General features: G+C 48.3%; 1 protein-coding gene across 6 annotated transcripts in view; it reads left to right on the top strand.

Annotated features, from left to right (window-relative positions):
- Positions 1-24,273, top strand: part of PPFIBP2 (PPFIA binding protein 2) — a 141,227-nt gene that overhangs the window by 67,779 nt on the left and 49,175 nt on the right. For 4 of the 6 annotated variants that reach the window (XM_034666506.1, XM_034666502.1, XM_034666503.1 and 1 more), the window contains 2 exons: positions 10,663-10,755; positions 14,680-14,793. In XM_034666506.1, the coding sequence (XP_034522397.1) occupies positions 10,663-10,755; positions 14,680-14,793 (207 nt within the window). Of the gene's footprint in view, positions 1-10,662; positions 10,756-13,733; positions 14,518-14,679; positions 14,794-17,248; positions 22,643-24,273 lie in introns of those variants that run through there. The other 2 variants (XM_034666504.1, XM_019796348.2) reach the window with 2 other exon arrangements.

Consider the following 24,273-nt stretch of genomic DNA (forward strand, 5'->3'; position numbering starts at 1 on the left):
CGAGTCAGATAACAGCGGGTATGGTCACTCAAGGGTTCTAGCTGTTTGCAGTTTCCTGTAGGTACGTGCCCTCTTTAGCCGATGTACCCAACGTGCCCAAGCATCCTATTCCTCTGTATAATTGAGGAGCGAGAATTCCACCATCTCTGACCTCTGGCACCTGTGAGTCCTGTCTGTCAGCTTCTTGGAGAGGCCCCTAGGCCTCTTTCCCAGCAGGGTTTAACAAGGTGACATCATACCAGGGCCATTTGCTAAATAGCTTGTGGATACGGCAGAACAGCACAGCCATTGGTAGCAGGCTGGCAGCCGTGCCTAGGGATCCCGGGCTCCTCCCTGCATTCTTCCCTCTTCCATCTCTGTGTCTGCCCTTTCACACCTTTCCATTTGTCCCCAGCGGTATGCTCCCATCTCAGCTGATGTCACCACCCACTTCACTTTCAGGGAGCGGGGGAGCCACCCGTGGAGGAAGCTCTCCTCTTCTCTCCCCTTCACTACAGAAGGTAACTGTGTTCACAGCCAACATTTTCAACTTCTGTTTCATGGGCCAAGGCTACCTCGGGATCCTGTCCTCCTGACCCAGCCTGGTTCCACTGCCTCTCGTTCCTCTGATCCTTTCTTCTCTCACCTCTGCCCTGCCTGCTGGTCCCTGTCCTTGGCAGAAAATGCTTCTCCTCCATTCTTAGGGAAAAACAAATCAGGACTGTCTTTGACCCCGTACTTGCCTCTCCACACCGCTTGATAACTTGCCTGCCTTTCCCCATCAGGAATCTTGAAAGAGTGGTTTGAAGACTCACCATCTCCCTGACAACTCCCAGGACCACCGCGCATTGGCTTTTTCCCTCATGACTTCTTTCACATTCCTTCTATAATGTTCTTCCTGCCATCAGTTCCCAAGCAACTTTTTCCATCCGTCTTCCCCAGAATTCATTCCCATTTGGGAATCTTCTGACCAAAGGACCCGTTCCTCACTTCGGCCCTCCAGCTCATCCCGTGTTTTCCAGCTCTGGATCTTTCTCTCCTGCCGACTTGACTGCTGGTTCCTCAGCAGGGGGAGGCACTGGGCATTTCACTCTGATGTCTCCAGTCACAGCACCCTCTCCACTCCGACCCCAGCACCCGATGCCACCCCTCTGTCCCCGAAAATGTTTTTGATCACAAAGAGCCAGCGTGTCTGTTGGTATTGGCAAGGTGAGGGAAGTGCGCCGCTCGAAGAACCTGCTGTGTGTCCCCTCCCCCTGGCTTTCCTGTCCTCCCTTCACAAGATACCAGCACACTTACGATTACGGGTTCTCCTGCAGCCCAGTGCTGTAGGCCCCTGATGCATCCAGACACCTCGTCAGGAGAACTTGGCAAGGACCAAGCTTACCCGAGGCTATAATTTGGGAACAAGATCTTGGTAAATGAAATGCATTTCTCTCACTCCAGGTTCTCCTCAGGGTGAGCAGTTGGGAGCTTTCATGGGCATCACACCAGCTCCTTGCCCGGGCAGCTTCTAGCGATGGTCTTCACAGGATCTTTTGTTTTCTGGGTTAGTCTGGGAAGCCAGAGCGTCTGAAGGGTAGTGATTGTCTTGGTCTTATGGATAGTCTTTCTGTATTGGGAAGACTTTCCAGAGATCCTGGTCTCCCATTCTCCTGGGGAGATTCCTTCGTAGCTTTCACAGCTCATTCACTGTAAAGCCTCTCTTCTTCTTTGACGGTATAATCGATTCGCCCGTCTCCTGTGCCACTGCTGCTGGCTTATTCTATGACTGTGTTTATCATGTCTCACTGTCAGACTACAGAGCCTTTTGAGGGTGGGGACTGAATCATTTATTCAGCACGGAGTAGCGCCTAGTAGGTATTCAGGAGTATTTGAGTTGTTGAATAGATAAATGAAGAACATGCAATTACATGAAATTTAGTCAACCAGACCGTTTGCTGCTTATGAACTTGGCGTTGCATTCCCCTGAAGGGGGTCATTTAGATCATTTGACAGTGACAACTCTACTAGCAACACTTATCCTCCAATTGAAACCAAAAGGTAGAGGGCATGAAGAGGTCAAGGTCCGGATAGATCTCTCTCATTGGACTCCTAGTAGTTAAGGATCTGATGGCACTCCACTCACGCTGCATCCGGAAGAAACTTCGTTAACTCTGTGCCGAGGATAGTAAACTGGCTTGACTTTTCTTTGCTTAGAAAAGGTGGAACGGGTCCTGGGAACAGTTGTTTTTATAAGAACTGCCCAGAAAATCCTTTAATTCTCTAACCAAAAAATCTAGGGAGATTTTCTTATTTACAAGCAGTGCCTACGCTCATCCTGCTTGGCTCCCTGATAGAGAATCTGAACTATGTAGCAGGAATTGAGTACAGCCTCTAGGATCCACTTATTTTTACTTTTTTTTGTCCCCTTATTTTTAAGGTCTGCATTTTTCAAGTTTCTAAGAGGTTTGGTATGTGAGTGGTACTTCTGAGCTTGAAGACTAGCCTTAGCGACTCCAATGTCTCCCCTGTGCCTGCAGCCATGGCTCACTTGAAATTGGTTTTCTGGTTTTGATAAAATCCCCTTGACCAGGCAGCCTGGAAAAACTACATATTTTCTCTTGTTTTCTTATTAAGCTAAAAACACATGTCATCTACATTTTTAATGACTAAAGAAGGGGGAGCCGTCCCAAGACTTATCGAAGACCAAGGCTTATCCAGCACATTGTTCAAAGTTTCCATGCATTTACAAGCAAGGGACCATCCTATAAAATGATCTGACTGGTTGGGACAGTATATGTCCCACAGTAACTGTGGCCAGGATTCTGAGGGAACTGGAATTCACAGCTTCGTAGAAGCACTGAAGGAAATAGGACTTTACACGGTGAAAACTGTAGATCTCGCTGTCAAAAGAGGGAGGGCAGATGTATTTTGGACCCCAGGGCAGCGGCTCTGAGAAGTAGCTATTGGCTCTGGAGAACACCCTGATGGCTAGAGCGTCACAATGGGGAGCCGACTGCCTGAGGATTTTCCCACACCCCTTGCTTGCATGCCAAATGATACCCCCACATGACCTCTTATCTCCCCAACTTGACTGTTCTAGAACCAGCCCTCTCCCCATGTTCAGAGAAGTGAGGTGCTGACAGGAGGTCCCCTAGCGTGTACCAGTCAGGGGACTGCTACAGAACCGGCCCGCCCCGCGTCTCTGAGAGTGGCCCAGAGCGCATACGCGGAGGGCATGCTCTCCTGGCAGAGGCTGGCCAGGCGGTGAAAGAACCCTCCCGGGGATTCTGCATGGCTCCCGGCCCTGGCATTAAGCACTCCATCCAGAACTCCTCAGAGACCTAACATGGCTGTCCCTTGGCCAAGCTACAGTGGAGGGGCCGGGCCAAGAGTGAGCAAGCATCATGGAATCTAACCAGCCATCAGAGTCAGAGGGTGATGGCTCTGAAGAAGGTGCCAGGGCTGATGTGGCTGGCACGCTCATGTTTAACTTAAGTGGGACCTGACTTCCAGATTGAAACAGAAATAAATTGAAGTTCTTATGATCACTCATTAATTAGCTATTGAAGTTCTCATTGTGCTACACACGCACTCCTTAGAGCATGTAGTAAACTGCTCAGAAGGAGGAAAAAATTGTGGTCCTGTAGATCTGACTCAAAACATGGGCATCTTTTCGGGGACAACGGAAAAATGAACACATCCTCAGCTGTTTACTCCACGAGCATGACCCCAGAGCGCTTAGTTAGCGGTGGGTTCTGTGTTGTCACTTAGGCATTTTTTTTTTCTTCCCAACCAAAGTATTTTGGTTATTGTTCCCTTGGGCTGTTTGTACAGATCTTTACAGAGGTTCCATAGGTGTCCTGATCAAAAACATTGCCTTTCTGTTCTCTTGCACAAAAAGAATGAGTTAATTAAAACTGTCAGTACAAGGGAGGAACTGCTTCTAACTGTACTTTGGTCTTTTAGCTTAAACAATGCCGTTTAAATGATTTCCATATTTCCACGATCATTCAAGACCTGGAAATACTAGAGCAATCCCTCTATAAAGAACATTCTGCACTTGTATTCTTTTTGTGTTTAGTGACCTAACTGACCGTCTTCATTGATTGCTCTGTGAGGTAGAACTTTCTCCATTTAAAGGCTGGGAAGACCTGAAATGAGGGGAAGACCCGAAATGAGATCACACATGGTTAGTGCAACCCTGCCTCCTAGCCATTCCTAGCTGCCATTTTGCAGAGGTCCTGCCTGTGTAGGAGGGAGCTGTAGGAATTCTGTATATGCACATGGAAGCCCCACAGCAAACTGTCCAGGGATCCCCTTCCTTGAATTCCAGGTGGGCAAAGGGTGGGTACAGGGGACCCACAGCGCCTGGCCTCCCAGCTCCCAGACTTCACATCTGTTGAGCTGTGTAGGACGAGTCTTTCAACATAACTTCTTAAGTGGTGGTTAGGTGGTTTCATGTTCTTATCACCCTTCATTTATTCGTTTCCCATTCATTCTCTTAGCCCTACTTTATCTTCCTGTTTATTGTTGTGTTTTCACTTATTTTTATCTCCCCCCCATCCATCCCCCACCACGCGTGCGCAGTGGATACCCATGGCTGTTGCATCTTGTAACATTCCCTGCCTTAACCTTCTTGCTCTACATGGGAAATCATGGAGACCAACAGATGATGGATAGGAAATCCTCCCTTTCACACATGAAGAAGTCTGGTTGCCATTTTTATCCCAGTACATCCCACACAGACACGCTCTGTGCCACAGAGTAGATCCCTGTTGGCCCTCAATGAGGATCCTGGTTTTAACTCTAGTTGGCTCAGAACTGACCATTCTTTCTTCAACTGCCAGTTCAAGAAGTCAACAGTAGGCAGAATTTCTTTGTAACTTAGTATTTTCCCCAAATAGCAGGAATTCTTTCTTGTTTCCAAAGGAGTAAATTAGGTAAGTTGATTTATCACCCTTTGAGACAAATGCGTTGGCCAGGACTTTTGACTGCAAGCAACAGAAACTCGGTTTGAACCGGTGCAGGTTAAGAGGGAACCAACAGGAAGGCAGAAATATATTGTTGCCTTTAGACCACACCAGCCAGAGATGAGAATACCACCAGTCTCTTGGCTTTTGTTTGTGTTCCCATGCATGTTGGCTTCTTAGCTGACTCCTGTGCAAATCTTCTTCATGCACATGAATGAGGATATGGCTACTGACAAACCTGAGAACCTTCCAGCACAACCACTACCATTTTCTATTCCCAAGTTTAAAATTTCTGAGGAAGGATGCGACCATTCACACTTGCATCAGGTGGCTGGGAGGGGTGAGAATATCTCTAAGAAGGTGGCAGCCCTCACTTGTGCAATATGGTTACAGTAAAGCTGATGACCCAGCCTGTTCTGGTTGGACAGACAGGAGAATGTAGGGTGTAGAAGAATTCTCTGTTTTGATCTTCATTTCCCCCCTCTGAGCGAGAAAGCAAGGGGAAAATTGACTAGTCTGGAAGGGTTTGTTTGTTTTGTTTTTACAACTAATGGTAGTTCTTTTTTAGGTCTTAAATGTCCCTGGATAATCTCATTCCTAATTAAAATGCTGTGCCCTGCCCCCCGCCAAGATATGGAAGGCCTACTTTATTTCTTGTGTCTCCTGGCATTCAGCTCTCACTGTATGAGGAGCTTATCAAGAGTAAACACCTTATTCACTGACCTGTGGGAGAGGTGAAGGCAGGACTCAGTCTAGATTAGGCTAGTCTCCTTGTTTGGCCCCAGACTTGTGTTTCTGTAGAGACTACCCATGCTGGAATCTTCCTGGCCAGTGCTCTCCTTCCTGGACACACACAGTTTTCTCTCCATCCCCTCCCTGCTCTCCTAATCACTAAGGCTGATTAGCTCTCATGATCAGCTCTGTGACCCCAACCACAGAACACCCTGCATAGCTGCTACATCATCCTAGAGCCTCTCTTCTCCACTTAAGAATAGCTTAGAAAATAGCCCCACCTTAGACCGTTGATTGTTGGAGCTGTGTGTTAGGCTTGCTCAGCCCTGGCAGCAATAGCATTTGGGGTCTTCTAGAAATCCATTAACCTTGCAAGAGTCAAGGTGCTGTGTTTTCTCTGTTCTTGAGGACTTTCAGAAACATCACTGTCAAGGCCTCAGGAAGACCTTGATCTGACCGTTATGGACTGGGTCTTCTATATGCCTTCGAGAGTTCTGGGCTTTAGAGCATGGATTTCCCAGACTCTTGAGAGCAAACCTTTGAGAAAGGCAAAGGTGGTTTGGCTTCAGTAATCTAGGCTGAAGTTTCCCGGTTATTGACAACATACGTGCAAGAAGACCTCCACCTCTCTTCCGTTCTGTGGTACAAGAGAGGGAGCATGTTCCACTGTGGCATTCTTTGGTCAAGATGCAAGAGGACATGGAAATGCCCATCTGTAGTTTCCATTCCGCCTCCATAGAATACACAGATTCCTTGGCCCCACACAATGTATCAGGTAACTGACCTTGGTTATAGATTGAGGAACAGATCTGACCATAGAACATTTGAATGAGAAGATCCATTTTCTTCTGTCCCATCTGTAGAAATAGCCATCAAAACAGAAGAGAACATCAAATAGATGTATATCCCGCCTAATACATCGGTAATCTATTAGACAGGTCTAGCCTTGGGGATAACCTCACTAGTTGAGTATAAATAAGAGGTCATTTTTGCTCCTCAACGGGATGAGCATCCTTGAAAGAGTAGAAGAGGGCAGAGCTCATTTAAATTCACCTGCCATGCTGGAGTGTGGAGGAATAGAAATTCAGCACGTAGCACCCGTCAGAATTCGACCTGTTTCCTTTGGTGCAATTCCAGCATGGGTCTCTCAGTCTGACCTCACGCATGGAGAGCTAGGCAGCTACTCTATTGTTGATTTACCTCCTAGAGAATGTGGGCAAGCATTTCAGAGACTCCCAGACCTGAGCCACTCGGGGATCCAGACGTACAATCTCCAAATTGATCTGAGCTTCTATTGCGGTTTCACTGTTAGAATGAGGGAAACCGGTATACCCTTGGACAAACAAGCTCTCTTTAAAGTAGGACAAAACCGAGCTGGGTCTCAACTCTCTTCAAACATGTTTCTGAGTAATCGGAATGACATTTTCATAACCACCTGCCTTTTCTGCCCTAATGAAATTCCTCACCTTTGGCTGATGAGTATTGGCATTCAACAAGATAATTCTAAAATAATCCTCTTCTTGGCTCTGTGCTCAGTGGAGATGGTGTTTTATCCTGGTCTGTGCCTTTCTACGGGACTGCAGTTTTCAAGGTATCTATCTTACCTAGATTGCGAAGACCTGGCTCAGCGTGTCAGGAAAAGCAGGGGAGGGTGATACTGCAGACTTGTGTTCAGGACACTGTCTCTGTTTCACTGCTGTTTAATACCTCTCGAAAGCTTGCTAGCGAACAGTGGTGATTTTGGTAGACTGAACGTGAAGGGAGTGTGCTGTTACTCTCGAACAGTGATTTGGGGCAAGGGAGGTGCCTTTCTGCCAGGAGCATACCGTCCTATGGACCAGCGTGCCTGGCGGGAGAGGGTGTGTCCTTCAAGGCTGCTGTGGGAGGAAAGAAGTACCAGGAGCCATCATTGTAGGTACTCAAACAGTGCTTCTAGATTTTAAAATGTATTTTATTTATTCAAGAAAATACTTGAGCTTCTTATAAAAATGGTTATGGTTGAAATAAAAGCCCACCTTGACCGAACCTCCCACCCCCAGCTTTCCATAGCCCAGACACTTCCCCAGAAGAGAGCACTGTTAGGGTTGCTGTGTGGCCTTCCAGGCACTGGGTCCATTTATTTTCATGCATGTGTCTTATGCCCATGGAGCCCTATGGTATTGTTTGTACAGTTCTTTGGATCTTGCTATTCTCACTATCCAACATGTCTTCTATTTTTGTGATGGTTCATAAGTGTCTGCCTGATGGTTGGAAATGCCACAGATGTTCCATAGCGTGGATATACTGGGGTTTATTTAGCCACTCCCTTATTAATGGACACAGGTTCAGTGTTTTCAACCCTTACTTTAAGTGAATTTTCATACAATTCCAATATATAAAACAAAACTTGGACTTGATCTCCTCAATTAAGCCGTAACAGAAAACTTACTAATTTACTGCAGAGTCACTTAGGCAAAACATCCATTTATGCCTTGTTCATACACTTTGTGCCTCGGTTCCTTTATCTGCAAAATAGTACTTCTCTCACAGGATTATGGGAAGCATTAAAAGAGTTAAGGCGGGTAAAGTGCTCTCAACAGCACGTGGCCGTGTTGGGCAGGACGTAAGTGCTTGCTGTGTTACCTACAGGACTTCGCTTGGGCCACTTGGGATTGGTCGGCATTGAATTTCTTTTGCCTCTGACCCATGGGATCCATTAACCTTTGACCTAGAGGGTAGCCCCAGAAAGCAGTGAGTTCCGCTGGGCTCTGTGTCCTGGGAGGACAGCATCACAGATGCTGGATGTTTCCCCCACTGCACTGAGTCTCTCTGTGAAAACTTGGACGTTTCTCCTTTCTGTAGGAAGAGTCATTTCTCCTAGACAGGCAGTTTGAGTTTATTCACCGGACTCATCAATGCATCTTGTAATTCACTGTGTTTTGCTTTTTCCATTGGCTGCTAGAGTGGATCCAGATTTTTTTTCTTTTTAACCCACGGCTAGCATCTGTTAACAGACTCTGCGGCACACATTTTGTGTGTTAACTGAACTTACGACATCAGCTTGGTTTGGGGTCGGTTGGTAAAAATAGCCGTGTCTCTGGGTGATTGTATGGATAGCCCTGTAAAGGTGAGGAGTGTACTGCGCTCGGTGGCCTGAGGCACAGTGGCGCGCTGGCCTGCTGGAGCCTGTCCTTGACCTCCTGCGGAGAAGGGGCAGCGCGCCGTGCCGGGCGGCCCCTCACACGTGCTGACTGTGGTCCTGGGGCCGGACACGCACAGCTGCCCGTGGGGGCGGGGGTCCTTTCCTCACCAGCGTGTGAGTTGTTCCACAGAGAAGCACTTGACCTGCTGGTAGCAATTACTTTCCGTCTTTTGAGGTTCGGAGAAAACATGGGTTATAATTACATCCTTGCGTACTCGCCAGAGTTTGACCATGTGAGAAGCAGAATTAACGTCACGACAATAAACTGCCATCCACACAAAGAAGTCGTTTGTGATTGTGAAGGCCCTTTGTCTGTGGTATGAAGGAGCTTCCATAACAGTGAACAAGATGCAGACTGGGAGCCAAGGGCAGTGGTGTGGCGGTGGGCACTGTGGCCTGGCCAGCCTAGAGCCTGTGCCTGGCACAGCTGCCCTGGGAACCGGCCCCCGGGCTGGCCTCCCCCTGCACTTTCAAAGGCAGGTGCTTTTCTCACAAGTGACACTCCAGGGCTTGAATGCGGTCCCTGTTTCTGTCCCAGGAGTGGGCCTGGCTCTGTCCCCTGCCCTTACCTGGTGTGCCCTGGGGAAGGGGTAGGACAAAGGAAGGAAGGAGGTGCCCCTTCTTCATGGAGGAGGTGTTGGCAAGCCCATTCTGAAGGTCAGAAGGTGGGAAACAGGCTCAGGAGAAGGGGGCCACTCCGGGCCTCTGTGCCTGGGTTCCTCTCTGACCCACTCCTTTGCACAGCCGTAACTTGCCTTCGGAATGGAGGATACTGCCGCATAGCCCTCCCTCATTTAGCCCTCTGGACCAGCCCAGATTATGGTGATTGTCACTTACCATTTAGCAATAAGATCTGCTTTTTCAGGCTGCCAACCCCCTGAATGGCCTACTCTGGGCCTCTGGGTCTCGGCCTTCCATTAAGCATGAAGGAAGGGAGTGTTGATGGCATTGGGCCAATTCAGTGCCATTAGCAGCCACCTCTCTCCCTCCTCCCTGCCTCCAACCAGGTCAGACACACCCAAAAAGTGCCTGCAGCCTCCTGTCTCTTGCTGAAGGCATTTTATAAATTCTGCCTCCCATCTGCCAACTCACAGCTTCTCCCTCTCCTCTGTTTTCCGGTTTCTGGATACTCTGTTTCCTGTTAGCTCTTTGAGGTCCCTCTGACTGTCACTTGGGGTCTCCGGTGGTCCACCTTTCCCTGCAGTGTTAGAGCTGAGAGAAGCAAGCACACGGGGTGCCAGCCTGGCTGCCGGAGTCCTAGTAGAGGGGAGGGATTGGCCACTCCTGGAAGGGACGTGTGACTGGATGAAGGGCCTTGCGGCTGGTGTCCCCCAGCCTCCGTGCTCCCTGCGGCACTGAAGACGGGCCTCCGTGCTGTGAGGGGTGCCTTGGCTCTGCAGAACCCTCACGTGAGAGTTAGGAGAGACTGAGATTTGTGCGGGACTGGTTCCCACAGAGTTCCCTGGCCCCTCAAAGAGTAGACTCATTGCCGTTAGTGCCCCTGGCAGGCTGTGCCTCCACCTACACCGGACCCGACGTGCCCAGTCAAGTCGAGCACCGCTGGGTCTGGAGTTCCATCGAGGCCCTCCCGGCCAAGGGTGAGGTCATCCAGGGGGTGGTTTGGCCAGCTTTCAGGGCACACCTATCAATGGTCCTCCTCGTAGTAGTTTTGAAATCCTGTGGTTTCCTGTTTAGGTGGGTGGTTTTGCACATGCAACCAGCGAAACTGTCCTCACAAATTGCATACTTCATTTAGAAGTTGGTAAGATGTTTTCCAGCCTTTTAAGTGTGTGCTTTGTTTTTTCCCCCTTTTAGTCCCAAGTAAATCACCAAGGTGCTGCTAGTAATGAAACGTACCAGGAACGCTTGGCACGTCTAGAAGGAGATAAGGAGTCCCTCATTTTACAGGTGGGTCCATATTCGTGGGAAACAGCTTATCCTGTTAACTCCAACTCTGTACGTACCCTAAGTGGGAGGGAAGCACGAGAGGTTTTTTCTGTTGGATTTATTCTGTTCCAAAAGTGTATGTTTTTAAAAAGACTCTTCTTGAAACAAAGCAGAAAGTAACTGAAGCCACAGCTTGACTGGACTTGGCCTTGGGGCTGTGAATGCATTCATTTATTCATCTTGTACTGCTGAGTACCCACTTCTTCCATACACTGGAAGCTCTGTGGCCAGGCTGATGAATGAGGCCCTGTCCTTTAGGAGCCCAGAGCCTTGTAAGGGAGATAAGATGTGTCTTCCTGTCTCTAATAAAACAGCCGTGAGTGATATGGATGTAGGGTGGATGCTAACTGGATCCGGCCCAAATCATCTGGAGCTGGATCCAGACTGATCCCTTTAAGGCCAAATGCCCTGCAGCTGGTAACATGGGCTAACGAGTCTTCGATGGCTCTCTTGCTTCTAAGAGAGGAACACCAAAACTTTTTATGGAGAAAGATAGAGGAACATTTTCTGTTCTGAAAACTCATGTTCCTTGGCAGGACATAGCGTTGAGCCTCCTTCTGTGAGGCTTGTCGCTGTGATGGGGTTGCTTGGCTATGTTAGCTCTCAGATGCGTAAACGAGCGTTTGTTCGCTGTCTGGTATGTATCAGACACTGTGATTGTTGATTTGGAGAATAAGAAGATGACTATTCCAATCCTGGCTCATGAAAAAGCTTTTGAATGGTGGTAGACTGGACTGGTAGCAAAACAGAAGAGCGGGCGGGTAGGGTTCTGGAACCCTCCACAGACTGGCTTTAGTTTAGAGCGCTGGAACGAAGAGGCTGCCATATGTTTGGTTTTTGTCCTACTTTACCTTTTTACTTCGTTTTATGAATGTAACAGTAATAAATGATTATTTTAGGAACTTTGGAAATCCAGTCAAACAGAGTTTAACATTTTGACCTTTCTTTCTAGACTTTTTTTTCCCCCTGTCCTGACCCTATTTTAAAAAAAAAATTAAACTCAGACCAAGCATACAATTATATAATTTTGCATCTTTGGGGATTTTTTTCCTCCATAATCTGCTCATTAAAAAAGATTTGAGTGCCCACAACTCGGCAGACACTGGTTTTAGGTGCTAGGGTTGTAATGGTGATGAAAATGAACTAACTCCCTGTTCTTACAGAGCGTGTGTGTGTGTGCGTGTGTGTGTGTGTGTGTGTGCGTGCGTTTGTGTGTTTGTACGTGCGTGTGTGTGTGCGTGCGTGTGTGCGTGTGTGTGTGTGTGTGTGTACAATAAACCAGTACATAAAATGTTTCTGGCAGTGATAAATACTATGGAGAAAAATAAGGCAAAGTAAGGACTGTGTCATCAGAGGAGACCTCCCTGAGATGAGAGGGGGAGTCCTGAAGGAAGCGAGGGAGGGCGCCCCGCAGATGCCTGGAGAAGCACATTCCAGGCAGAGGGGGTAGTCCAGCACATACCCCGAGCGAGGAGTGTGCCTGGTGTGGAGGAAGAAGCCAGCACGGGTCTGTGTGGCTGGAGTTTCCGACTTGGAAGAAGTCTGGTGGGGAGCTGCCTTCAGACAGGTAGGAGGGCCGGATTATATAGCACATGATATCACACGTATCCTCAGGGATGTGTAATTTGAAAGTCTATCCCAATGACACGACTAGTCAGAGTGTCCAGTTTAAAATTTTGCAGCAAACAGGGTGATCTCGCAAACTTTTGAACCAGGAACCTTCATGGCTGAACGAACACTCCTGTTTAAAGGAATTAAATAAAGAAGTCCTATGTGGTGATGTTCTCTTTGACAGTCACAGTTTTTTTAAAAAATTCTGAATCCTTGAATAATCCTTATTGCAGCAGTCCTAAGACAATTGGAAAGCTGCTTCTCACAGAAGTCAGAAGTGGATCCTAGTGGTTTCTACTCCACGAGCTTGTGAACAGACTTTTGGAGCCGCTCTGAGGTGATCACTCTGTTTTGTGGCGGCCCCACGGAGCTAGTTAGCCCCTCAACACGGGAGAGCCTCTTCCTTAACTTACAAGGCAGCTCGGCCAGAGTGAATTAATTGAAGCACTTGGTCTACTCGTAGAAGAGAAAGGCAAGTCACACATAACAAAATACTTGTTCACAGACTAAGTTAAAAACAAACCCCAGATCTTCCGTGCTCACTTCGACAGCATATATACTAAAACCAAAATCTTTTCTATCTTCATGAGAATGTAATTTTTTAAGGTAAGGCTTCTCACCCCCTCTCTTTTTTTTTTTTTTTTTTTTACCACTTCTGTATTCCCTCCAGTGCCTAAAATTATGCCTAGCGTGTAGTAGGGACTAAAAAATATTTGCTTTTATTAAATAAAGGTCACATTCTAGGATCGTCATACATTTGTCCCAATTTTCTGGGCCTCTCCACGGTCCTTCTAGTGAGTATTCAATTTCGTAAGGACGTTTTAGCCCTGTGTGTCCTGAGTGTTATGCACAGCCGGGCTGCAGGCTAGGGAGTGCAGGAGACCTGGGATTATTCCTCCAGGTACCCCCAGCGTGAGGGGTGGTGCAGACGATATGTGTTAATCCCCATAATCAGATTAACGCTCACACATCTTTCCAAACAGAAACTCTGGAATCCAGGGAGCTTTGAAAGGCTACCTGCCCCCCCACCCCGCCATCCTACCCCTTTGTAGATGGGCTTGATAGCTCTAGAAGGCCAGGACTGCTGGTGGTGTTGGGTCACGAGGACTGAAACCACCACCACAGAGGGTTAAGATGGGCCTAATTGACCGAAGCCACCTGTTTGGGGGACTCTAAGTGGAATATTAGCACTCTACATACCAACTCCAGGAATATGTTCCAATCATTCTTTAAGCATGTGGGAATATAAAAATGGAAAGCTTAAAGTAGCGGTATTAATTGAGATTTTTTTCTTTTGTAAAGGGAGCTTTATGACTGATAGTATTTAAACACTCAGAAGTGAATTCACACTAACTCCTTCACGCTCCGGCCATCATTCCATTACAGACTGAGAAATCACTGGGATAATCTGTATGTGAATGGCCATGACTCCACCATTGGTTAAAAACCCAAAGTGTCTAAAGGATCTTGATGTCTCTGTTTGGGGAGGCCACTTATTCTTTCTTCGTCTTCCTGCTCTGAGGCTCCTTTTTAATAAAAAGGAGGATCTGGGGGCATTTTGCTATGATATCAGCCTATGAAAATCCTCTCAGTATGTATTGAGGGCATAATTTAAATGACTTTCTATAAATGGATTTTTTATGAATTCCAACAGATCTCTCCATGACTTTTAGGTAGAGGTCTTCCCTGCCTGCTGTATGGGCCGTGTGGCTGGTATGTGTTATGACTTGGAGTCATGTTTTGGCCTGTGAGGCACAAACACCTTCCCCGAGCCAAGTTTTGTCAGCGCTAATACATGCCCTTTACATCCCACATTCCTTAATTGCTTCAGAAGCCTCCCCTGATAGGTGAGCAGTCCTTACACCCTGATGAGAGAGGGAAGGTCATTGGTTAGTTTCCCAGGAGTTTGGACTGCTCTTCCAGGCGAAGTGGCAGGAGCCCCGGCCAGCCAGCCCAGATATGCCTGGAGGTCCCGACTGCCCGAGCCAGCTCTGCGAGAGGACTGCAAAGCAGGAGGCCAGCCCAGAGGCAGCGCTCCTGACCGCTGGGTGTTTCTCTCTCCAGCGCGTCCAGGGCAGGGAAACGCCGCAGCGTCAGTTAGGCAGTGGCAAGGTAGGAAGGCAGCTGGAGTTTTCCTCATCCAGGACCCTCGCTCCCCCCACCCGCCGCCTGCCAAAAAGAAAAGCCATCTCTCTGGAAGGATCGGCAGCGTGGTTTCACAGGTCCCGGTGAGCCTTCTCTGCTCCTCCACCATTGCTTTATTTCTTGGAACAGGTGAGTGTCCTCACAGACCAAGTGGAAGCCCAAGGAGAGAAGATTCGGGACCTGGAACTGTGTCTGGAAGGACACCAGGTGAAACTCAATGCCGCTGAAGAGATGCTCCAACAGGTAAAGGGGGGGCGCCTGCGCACTGGCGAAGGCCCGCGGGTTCTAAAGCAGCTCGTGTATTACAGTCCCGCTCTGCGTCCAGGTCACGGCGCTCACTGCTTCCTTCCTCCTCCTGCCTGGAGGTGGGCTGGGCCGCTCAGTGTGGTGTTTATACAGCAGGTGAAACCAGCCCCAACTGAGTTGCAGGGAGGAGAGGGCAGGCAGGACTGGCCTGAGAGGAATAACCTGTTGGGCAGGTTAGACAGATCCCGGGTGGCACTTTCTCCAGGGTTCAGGTTCAAAGTCACCCTTCTCTTCTCCAGCCAGGAGCTCCAGGGCATCTGGGGTGTTAGAAAGTCAGTCAGCTTCTCTTCGCGCCTCTTTCCCATCTCACTCTTGCCCTCCCCACTCTGTGTAGTCTTCTTTGATAGAGTTTATTCATAAAGACTATCTCAGTGTAATTTAATGGTTGTCGAAATGAAAAACTTAGCTGTTCTCGTACCATTCAAATAAATCTCTTCAGTGCCTTGTTTGCCTTTGGTCCTCGTTGGTATCAGGTGTGCATATAATTCACAGAGCTGCTCCCACCGTGGATCCAGTTAGTCCTCTGATTTTGTTAGGCTTCCCATCAGAGGGACGTTTTCTCCATTTTTAAATCTTGCTGCATAGTTTTCTTACTCTCACTTAGAAGCTTTTTTTTTTTTTAGGGTAAAGTGTGATAATCATTCTACTCTTGACCAGTTTTACCCTATTGTAAAGGATGGGGTGTTGAATTTTGATTCAGTCTTTGCAGAGTCTGTGGAGAAGCTGATTAGAAATCTTGTGAGATCTATCAAGATGATCAGCCTAATGTCCTTGAATCCTCCTTGCATTTTCAGTTATTTTGGGAAATAGACACATAACCTTCATCACGGTTTATGCTTTGTAACTTCTGCTGTAGTGCGTGGCACGGAGGAGGTGTTCACTAATACTTAAGGAACGACAGTCCCTGAACACAAATGGGCTCAATCAGGTAACGGCTTACGGCTTACGTCTTTCCCCCAAAGCTCTAACCTTTTTTATTGGTCTTTCCCCCAAAGCTCTAACCTTTTTTATTGTCATGATCAGCATTCAAATTGTTTCTTGGTAGAATGGTAATGAACACAAGCCTTGAGTTTGACCTTCGGTCTTAGGATAAATGTTTTGGTTCCCAAATATTTCTTAGTTTTGAGTGCATTTGAAGAACTTTTTTTTTTTAAGTCAGTATTTCTATGCAGATATCTTAAGGAAAAAAAACTAGTTCCAACAGCTCAGAAGTTGTTTGCTCTCTCGTTTGCTTTCTTTTCATCTCTGATTAATAAGTTACCACATTCTTGGCTCCATTTGATTTTCCTATTTAAATTGCGTGCATTTCTCTTGCTCATCCTATTCCCTGAAAATCTGAGTCTCAGTAGGAATTGAGTTTATTTTTTCAAGCAGAATCTTTCTTTTGAAGACCAGGAAAGAGAATAGCCTGATGGAAAGATCTTGAACGGTGGGAAAGCATTTTCACAAAGAGTGATGGGAGAGCCCCCTAGACTGTATTTTCAAGGCTGAACAGGGTGTGGCTTTGAGGTGGCGATGAGGGAGGAAGGCCATGGAATGTTACGAAACCCCAGAGACCCAGAAGATCTGAATGTGGGAGGTAAGTGTGTCGGGAAAATGTCAGAGGGTTGATGTTTCCGGAAGGCAGTGCCTGGTGGGTAGCCCCGTAGTCAGGGGTCGAAGTTGGCTGCAAGGGGTGCCTGAGCCACCTGACCGCCCGCCCTGGCTCCTCTTCCGGGCTCTGCCCCCCTGTCAGCTTCTCTGTGCCAGGGAGTCCGATGTTGGACAGCTGGGCAAGCCGTCTTGTCCTTCTAAGCGTCAGCCCACAGACTGGGTTTTCGACTTTTGAAAAAGTCTTAAGCTCAGATACCTTTTATTTCTTGTGTGTTTAAATCTGTTTTGTGTTACGGGTGAGGTTCCAGGCACAGAGGTAGATGTGGCTTGGTAGGATTCGGAGTGCGGTAGGCCTCAGGTGTCACGTCTCAGGTTCAGAGATCTTCCTGAACTTAGCCAAGCTAATATATGTTTAAAGATTTTATTTACTTACTTGAGAGAGAGAGAGAGAGTGCGCGCGCACACACACACACACACACACACACACACACACACACAATCGGGGGAGGGGCAGAGGGAGAAGGAGAAGTTGACTCCCCACTGAGCAAGGTGCCGGATGTGGGGCTCGATCCCAGGATGCTGGGATCATGACCTGAGCTGAAGGCAGACGCTTAACCGACGGAGCCACCCAGACTCCCTCAAGTTATATATCTTTTTAAAGATTTTACTTATTTACTTGTTTGGGGCGGGAGAGAGAGAGCACAACGAATGCAGTGGGAGGGGCAGAGGGGGAGGAGAGAGAATCTTAAGCAGGCTTCACGCCCAGTGTGGAGCCCAACATGGGGCTCAATCTCAGGACCCTGAGATCATGACCTGAGCTGAAATCAAGAGTTGGACACTTAACCATCTGAGCCACCCAGGCGCCCCTAAACCAAGTTATTTTTATGCTCATTACTTTCCCTGTGTTCTTTCCATCTTTCAAGGATAACATGAAGGGAGTGTGGAGTACTCACTTTTGGCACATTCTGGGTTCTGGTCATAGGACCCATTTGGGTCTCAGCTCCCACTCGTGTGTCTGCTGTGCTTGCTGGTACCTGAGCTGGAGATGTTTGGGTTCCCCACTCCAAATCCCGGGTTGAACATTCTGGTCAGCACATGCTGACCCTTCCCTTAGATGTGCTTGATGCTGTCTGAAAAGGCACTTAACTCTTGTCCCACAGTGCTGAGGCGGTGCGGTGGACAGCTAGGACTGCGTTCGCATGTGTCCTGGGAACTGGGGGCACGCACGGACTTGCTTGTCTGCGGGGAGATCCTGGACTATGGGGCTCTTGGCTTCTGGTGATTGGAACAGGGAGGACTCCCAGCCCTGAGGCAGAGAAGGGAGGCAAACAATTGCCTCTTTTTGCCCGCCCTCAGAGACTGTTCCTGTCCTGAGCCAAGCCCAGCCTCTTGCTCCAAGGCCCGAGGGGCTCTGAACAAGGTCCTTTCTCACCAAACTGCCTACTGACACTGTCGCCCTTGGGGACTCTGACGCCCTTGGGGCCTCTGGTCCTGGTAGCACTCCACCGGCTCGGAGTAGCCTTGTCTGCAGGAGGCAGCCGCTGCTCGCCTTGAGCGGACTGTCCACGTAGGCCCAGTGCTGTTAGATGTTCTCATTTTTCACAAGAGGCTGGAAATCCAGATTTAAACATAAGTCTTTCTATTTTAAAAATACTGGCGACTAATTTAAATGGGAAAACAGACTACTGTGTAAACCACAGCACTCTTACCTGCAGGTGAGTCCTGGCCCGCAGACCTCTAACCTGCAAGCCCCGCTCTAGACTCGGCCCCTCCCCTGGTGGCAGGAGCACCTGTAGGACTTACGGAAACCCGAAGGCGACCAGCATAGCCCAGCTCTGTGCTTACTTACATGGGCTCCAGCAACTCCACTGAGCCATGTCTCCCCACAGCTGCTCTGCCCGCCTCCTTCCAGGAGCCCAAGACGGGCGGGAGTTAGCACCTCACCCAACTCATGAGCCGCACACCCCTCCACCTGCCCCTGCTGAATGCTGATCTCTCGATTCCCATCTGTTTTTTTCTATGCATTAATCCATCTGGTCTCCAGAATGAGGGAGCATGAAGACCTTGGGGTTAGACAGGCAAAGCAGGACCAAATAGCATCAGCGTGCGCTGGTCCACACGAGCAGCACATAGACGATGGACCCATTTGAGGGCAAAAATCTTTGTCTGCAGCCCTCTGCAAGATTCAGGGTGGCAAGGGGGCAGCTGTGAGCATCTTTGGGGACTGCCTCTGGAAGCACCTACTCAGGTATGGTCTCGGACTCACTGAACAGGTGTGGATTTCCCAGGGAACCTTCTCCATTAGAAAGAGTCATTTTCCAGAAAATCTATAAATGGGTCTTCCAGAGGCCACAGCCTGGGTTCGTTTTCCCAGGTCTGGGTAGTCTGGGCCTAGGGGCTGACCTTTGCCTTCTGTTTCCTGAGCAGGTCAAGGCATTGCCTAGCACTGTCTCTGAGGGCTGTGCTCTGGGCTCTCCAGAATTAGCACCCCAGGAACTCAGACATGGAGCAGTGGCCTCCCTATCATACCTAGCTCAGACTGGCAACAAACTCTGTGTCACAGGGTGGGTTCTCCGTGGCCTGTGGATGCACTGAGGTCCCTGGTGGCTTTTCTGAAGTGGCCTCTAGAGTCCATTGGAGTCCTCCCCACCACGCTCCTCAGCCTCTGACCGTTCTCCAGAGGATGACGACTTCAAGGAAGAAGCCGATGCTACTTAGAGGTTAATGGACTTTACCCAGAGCTGGCAGCGAGATGGAGCACCGTCCAGAGACGCCATTTACAGATGCAGTCAGTGTCACGAGCAGCCCAGATGAGCACTGTCAAAAAGTAGACAGGCTAGGGGAGCCACTTGGGGGGGAAGAAAGGATGAAACCTCCTTGTGAGGACACACCCCTGCTTTGGGGTCATGTTGCAGGACACCAGCCTCGATTTCAGTCCTCCCACCTGACCTGGAGCCCTAGGTGTTAGGCAGCCTCATTGTTTTGGCTGCCCTTTAGGTGAGGTGTGAAGAGACAGATTTCAGGGATTTGCAGTCAGTGGACATGACTTTCCATAGACTCACCTCTTACCGTTGAGGTGGGAGAATCGTCAAACCTGTGCTCTTATGTGTGGAGAAGGCAGACAACCATGTGCGCTCTACATTCCCCACCTCTTAAGAGCTGGAGGATGGTTATTTCCATTTCGTTAAAACAGAACTATCTCACAGATCACCAGTTTGAAGACATTGAGCGTGGGGATTTGGGGCCCTTGAGTTGAGTGAAGGACAGTGGGTCCAGGCATGTGAACTTCATGTGTCGTCAGCACCTGGATAGTAAATTTCCCAGAACGCCTCTAAGGAGAGATTTCTGTCTCACAAAGAATATTAAACAGAGCTCTGTACACGATCCTGTGGGAGCACAAGTCTGTCTCAGGAGGTAAGACACTTGAGTCACGAGTGAAGAAAACAGGGATTTTCTAGTTATCCCCTAACCCTCCCCCCTGGGAGATTTCTGAGGCAGAAATAACTGCTTTTTTCAAGTTGATCTTTGATGTCGCATCTCTGTACCACCGCGTGAAGTGGGTGCTTTACCCTCTGTTCACAGGATAAGGATTCTGAGGCTCAGAGAGATGGTTTCATTAGTGGGGACTGAGTCTGGACTCGAACCCAGGTTGACTACAGGCACCTCTCTGCAGTGTTACTCAGGAAAGCAGCTTTCTGGCATGGCCTAGGCCTCTTACTTCAAAGGGCAAAGGGATGCATTTTTCTCTTCATGTCTTTCCATGGCCCGATCTTTCATTCTGGTTTCAGATTGCCAGTCTGGCTCCAGTCCTCTGTCATTGGTCAGTAACTCCCTGGGTCGTGTTCCACACTTAAAGATGGAAGTAATTGCTTCAAGATGTGGCCCTTTAAGGAGAGAACAAATGGAAAGGCCACTTCTTTTTATCAGCTCCAGTCTCAAACTGAGCTTTGGAAAAAGGAAATGACGGTTCTCTTGGAGATGTAAGTTTTTTTTCCATCTCCAGGAAAGGAGATGTATTTGCCCTTCTGGAGGAGGTTACTGGTAGTGGTGAAGCAAGAGGGGTGAGTGATAATTTTGTTCATTGGGGGTTTTTTCTTAAAGTTTCGTGACCTAGTTTTATGATGCTTCATAGGACAAAAGTCTCCTGCCTTCCATACCACCCCTCCGCTTCCTTTGTGCTCTCCACAGGCAACCTTAAAACAGTTGGGAGAGCAGGAGCTCATGCAGCTGGTGAAACCTGTCCCCCTTATCTCCAGCCCCTGCCTCCCCACACTTCACCTCTCCCTGCATCACTGTAGCTGCATGATTCCAAGAGATTCCCAGCCGGATCCACCCTGTGCATCCGAGTGGGGACCGAGCCTTGCCTTGGTGCCCCAGACAGAAAGGCTGGATCCAGAGAGGACCCCAGGCTTCAGCATGAGAGCTAGGGAGCCAACAACCTTTCTCTTAAGGCACAGACTGAGTAAAAGCAGCTGGCAAAGGAGACGGAGGAGAAAAAGAAAGATCAGGAAAACCGCAAGGATGAGGTGGAAAGTAGCATCTAGACTGATCAGTGGATGAAGGGTACGTGGTTGAAAGTTGAGAAACACAGGTCACATCTGAAAGTTCGGACACTGGTCCCTAGAACCAGAACTATTTCGGTGCCCTACCTGGTGAAGGCAGAAGCTGGGTTGCAGGCATGCAGACGTCTGGTGGAGAAGTGACGGGAAAGTGAGGAAGAAGAGGCAGCAAGGGTACATTACTGTTTTAGAGCTTGGCTGTGAAGGGGTGAGGGTGGGGATGAAGAAAGAGCACATTCATACCAGCACCCAGAGCATGCGTTTGCCCTGCGAGAGCAGAAGAGAGTTGATGGCGGTTGCTTCAGGGGAAGGCAAGGTCAAGAGGGGAAGTTCTTATGAATGTCAGAAATTTGATCATGTTTATAGCCTGAGGAATGGGAGCTGATGGTGAAAGAGATTAAATGCCTGTCAGAGTGGATGATTAATGGTCCTACCCTAGTGTAGTGCAGAGCGGGCAGGAACTTCCTCACAGGCAGGACAGAGGTGAGGGAGAGCCTAGGACCAGGTGAGTAGGCGTCCTTCGGAGGGAGAAACCGGACCAGAATTCGGAGATCACAGCCAAATGCTAATGACTGACTGGGGAGGTAACTTGAAAGCCTGGACGTCAAGCTGTGTGGGGATGGCATGAAGTGTAGAGAACGAGAGGTAGTCAGCAACAGGAAGGTGGGTCAGATGGGGCAATTCCAGGGCAAACTCTAGAATCATTGGGTCCTTGAACATACGCTTTTTATGTGCAACCTGGAAACTTACTGGGCTTCAGCGTGGTTCTTAAAGGGGAAAGAACCCAACATGAGATGTGGGCTTGCTTGCTCTAAGACACGGATGTAAGAGATTTGAATGAGAGATGATTCTGGGAAACTTTGAAATAGAGAAGATGTAAATTCAACGAATGATCAGATTATTTTTAAATATCTTTTCACTAAACAGGAGAGGTTATTTGAGGAGAAGAGGGACAAATAGAGGGGCTTATGGCTGGAGAAGCATGGGGAAGGTTGGGAGCAATCTCTAAAAGGAGCCAACCAGGGATGAATGCAAGGGTGCGGCGGTATTGGAAGTTCAGCTGTAATTAGATAGCATAAATTTGTATGGAAACCAGTTGGCATCATTAAGTGTCGTGTAGCAGCAGTTTTCAGGCCATAGGGACTAGAAACAGACAAAAGGCTCTGAGGTTTGGCATGGACTGGGCTCTGGCAAAGCAAGTGCACTTCCAGTCTGGGGGCAGGGATGAGCTGGGTGAGGGATTTCCTGGTGCAGATGTGATACAGTTGAAATGACCTCGAGGTATGAAATGGGTAAGGAGGCAAATATTACTAAATGGTAGTTGATAAACTAGTGGCCACAGAAGAAGAAATTAAAGATTATTTAAGTCACTAATTGAGAAAGTTTAAGGGTCAAAGGACTGTGGCCAGAGGAGACCATTTCAGAGCTGAAGATTTTAGAAGCAGAGTGAACGCATTCTGGACAAAGGTGAGGGCCAAGTGGTGACCATCCCACTGAGAAGTTGAGGCAAAGTGGAAGCAAAGCCCATTGGCATTGTGGTCAAGAAATCTGAAGCCAGAGTGGATATGGGCAGACTAACAAGGATGTCAAAGTTACTGAGGAAATGGAATGTGCCCAAACTAGGTAGTGAAACTGTTGATCAAGAGATAAAAGCCCTGAGGGTTCTGGACAAAAGCTGACAAAAGCTCTTGGGTTCTGGATGTCTGGGAGAAGTTGCTACAACTGAATGGCTCTGCCTTAGAAGAGGAGGGCAGACGCAGGTGGTCAGTAAGGACAGGAGTGGTCTGGAAGCAGGAAGAAAGTCGTCCAGGAAGTTGGATTGTTGGAGCAGAGTGGACTCTGCTGGAGGTGACTGGGAACAGTCAGTCAAAGGATGTCAAAGTCAGGATCAGTTTGTGCTGGAAGGAGAAGGAACAGTTGAAAATGCAGGGTAGTTAAACCCTCTTAGGACACACATGACGGGGGATGTAGCACATAATAGTGCCTGGAGGCCATGCGGGCCTGGAGACAGCAAGTGGGGCTGGATGGGGATGAGCGTGTGGAATGCTGATTTTGAATTCAGGGAGTAGGACAGTACTTACGACAAGGATGAGGGGTGATGATGATGAAAGGTAGAGACATATGCTAATAGAATAGCTGGAATATGATCACTAATAACTGGAATGCCCGCGTGGTATGTTAGTGTGACCGTTTGGAACATCGACATGACCAACGGGAGGGGCTATTGAGGCTTTAGTACGACCAATTAGATTATTAGCCTCGTCAGCTGGAACATGGGTGTGACCAATTAAAACAGCTAGAGGGATTTTGGCAAGAGCGGAAATAGAGTAGGTTCTTAAATTTTCAAGAGAGATACATTCTGAGGCTTTTTTGAACCAACGCAGTGTCATGAATGTAGTGAGTAGACAAACTACATCTTAAAACACGCAAGCACTCAGTGGGCTGTGTTTCCAATGGTCATATCCCTAGGCCTTGACATCTGGTAGATATTTAAAAACGTGTTTGTTGAGTAAATGATTAAAGTCTCACGGAAGAATATTTTCTCAGTTGTCAGTGCTCCAGAGCAGTTGTGTCGTGGACCATGATTTGTAGAATTGCTCTACACTGCCTTCGCGTTGGTGGCTGGAAAGCTCACGTGTGCAGTGTGGTCCACCTTTAGCAGTCCTCAGAACCTTCGGGTAGGCGATTCATACCAGCCGTGGCTCTGGCTTTAACTTCTTTTCCTACCTGCTTTAATTTTACGATTTTACATCTTAACTGAAATTGTCGATTTTTCATACTGCCTCAAATCATTTTTGGAACAAAGCAGGTATATGAAAGGATGGAGGGAGAAACAGAAAGAGGTGGCAGAGGGGGAGGGGAGGGTGGAGGAGGGGGAGGCGGGAGTGAGTAGCTAGTGTCAGGGAGGAGTGCATCTTAAGGTAGCCTTAGCGCCAGGCCCTGGTAGAAAGTGTGTGCTCAACAAAATCTTGACAGTTTGCGGGGTGCGTGGGTGGCTCAGTCAGTGAAGTGTTTGCCTTCAGCTCAGGTCATGATCCTGGAGTTCCAGGATCAAGCCCCACATGGTGGGGGGGGGTCCCTGCTCAGCGGGGAGTCTCCTTCTCCCTCTGCCCCTCACCCCGCTCGTGCTCTCTCTCTCTCAAGTGGATAAATAAAATCTTAAAAAAAAAAAATCTTGACAATTTCCTTGACACAGTGAATATTTGTTGATTGGCTTTTTTCAGCATGTATTTTATTATTTCTCTTAAAATTCTTGGACTTCTTC

This window comes from Ailuropoda melanoleuca, chromosome 8, assembly GCF_002007445.2.
Source record: "Ailuropoda melanoleuca isolate Jingjing chromosome 8, ASM200744v2, whole genome shotgun sequence".
NCBI classification, from domain to species: domain Eukaryota; kingdom Metazoa; phylum Chordata; class Mammalia; order Carnivora; family Ursidae; genus Ailuropoda; species Ailuropoda melanoleuca.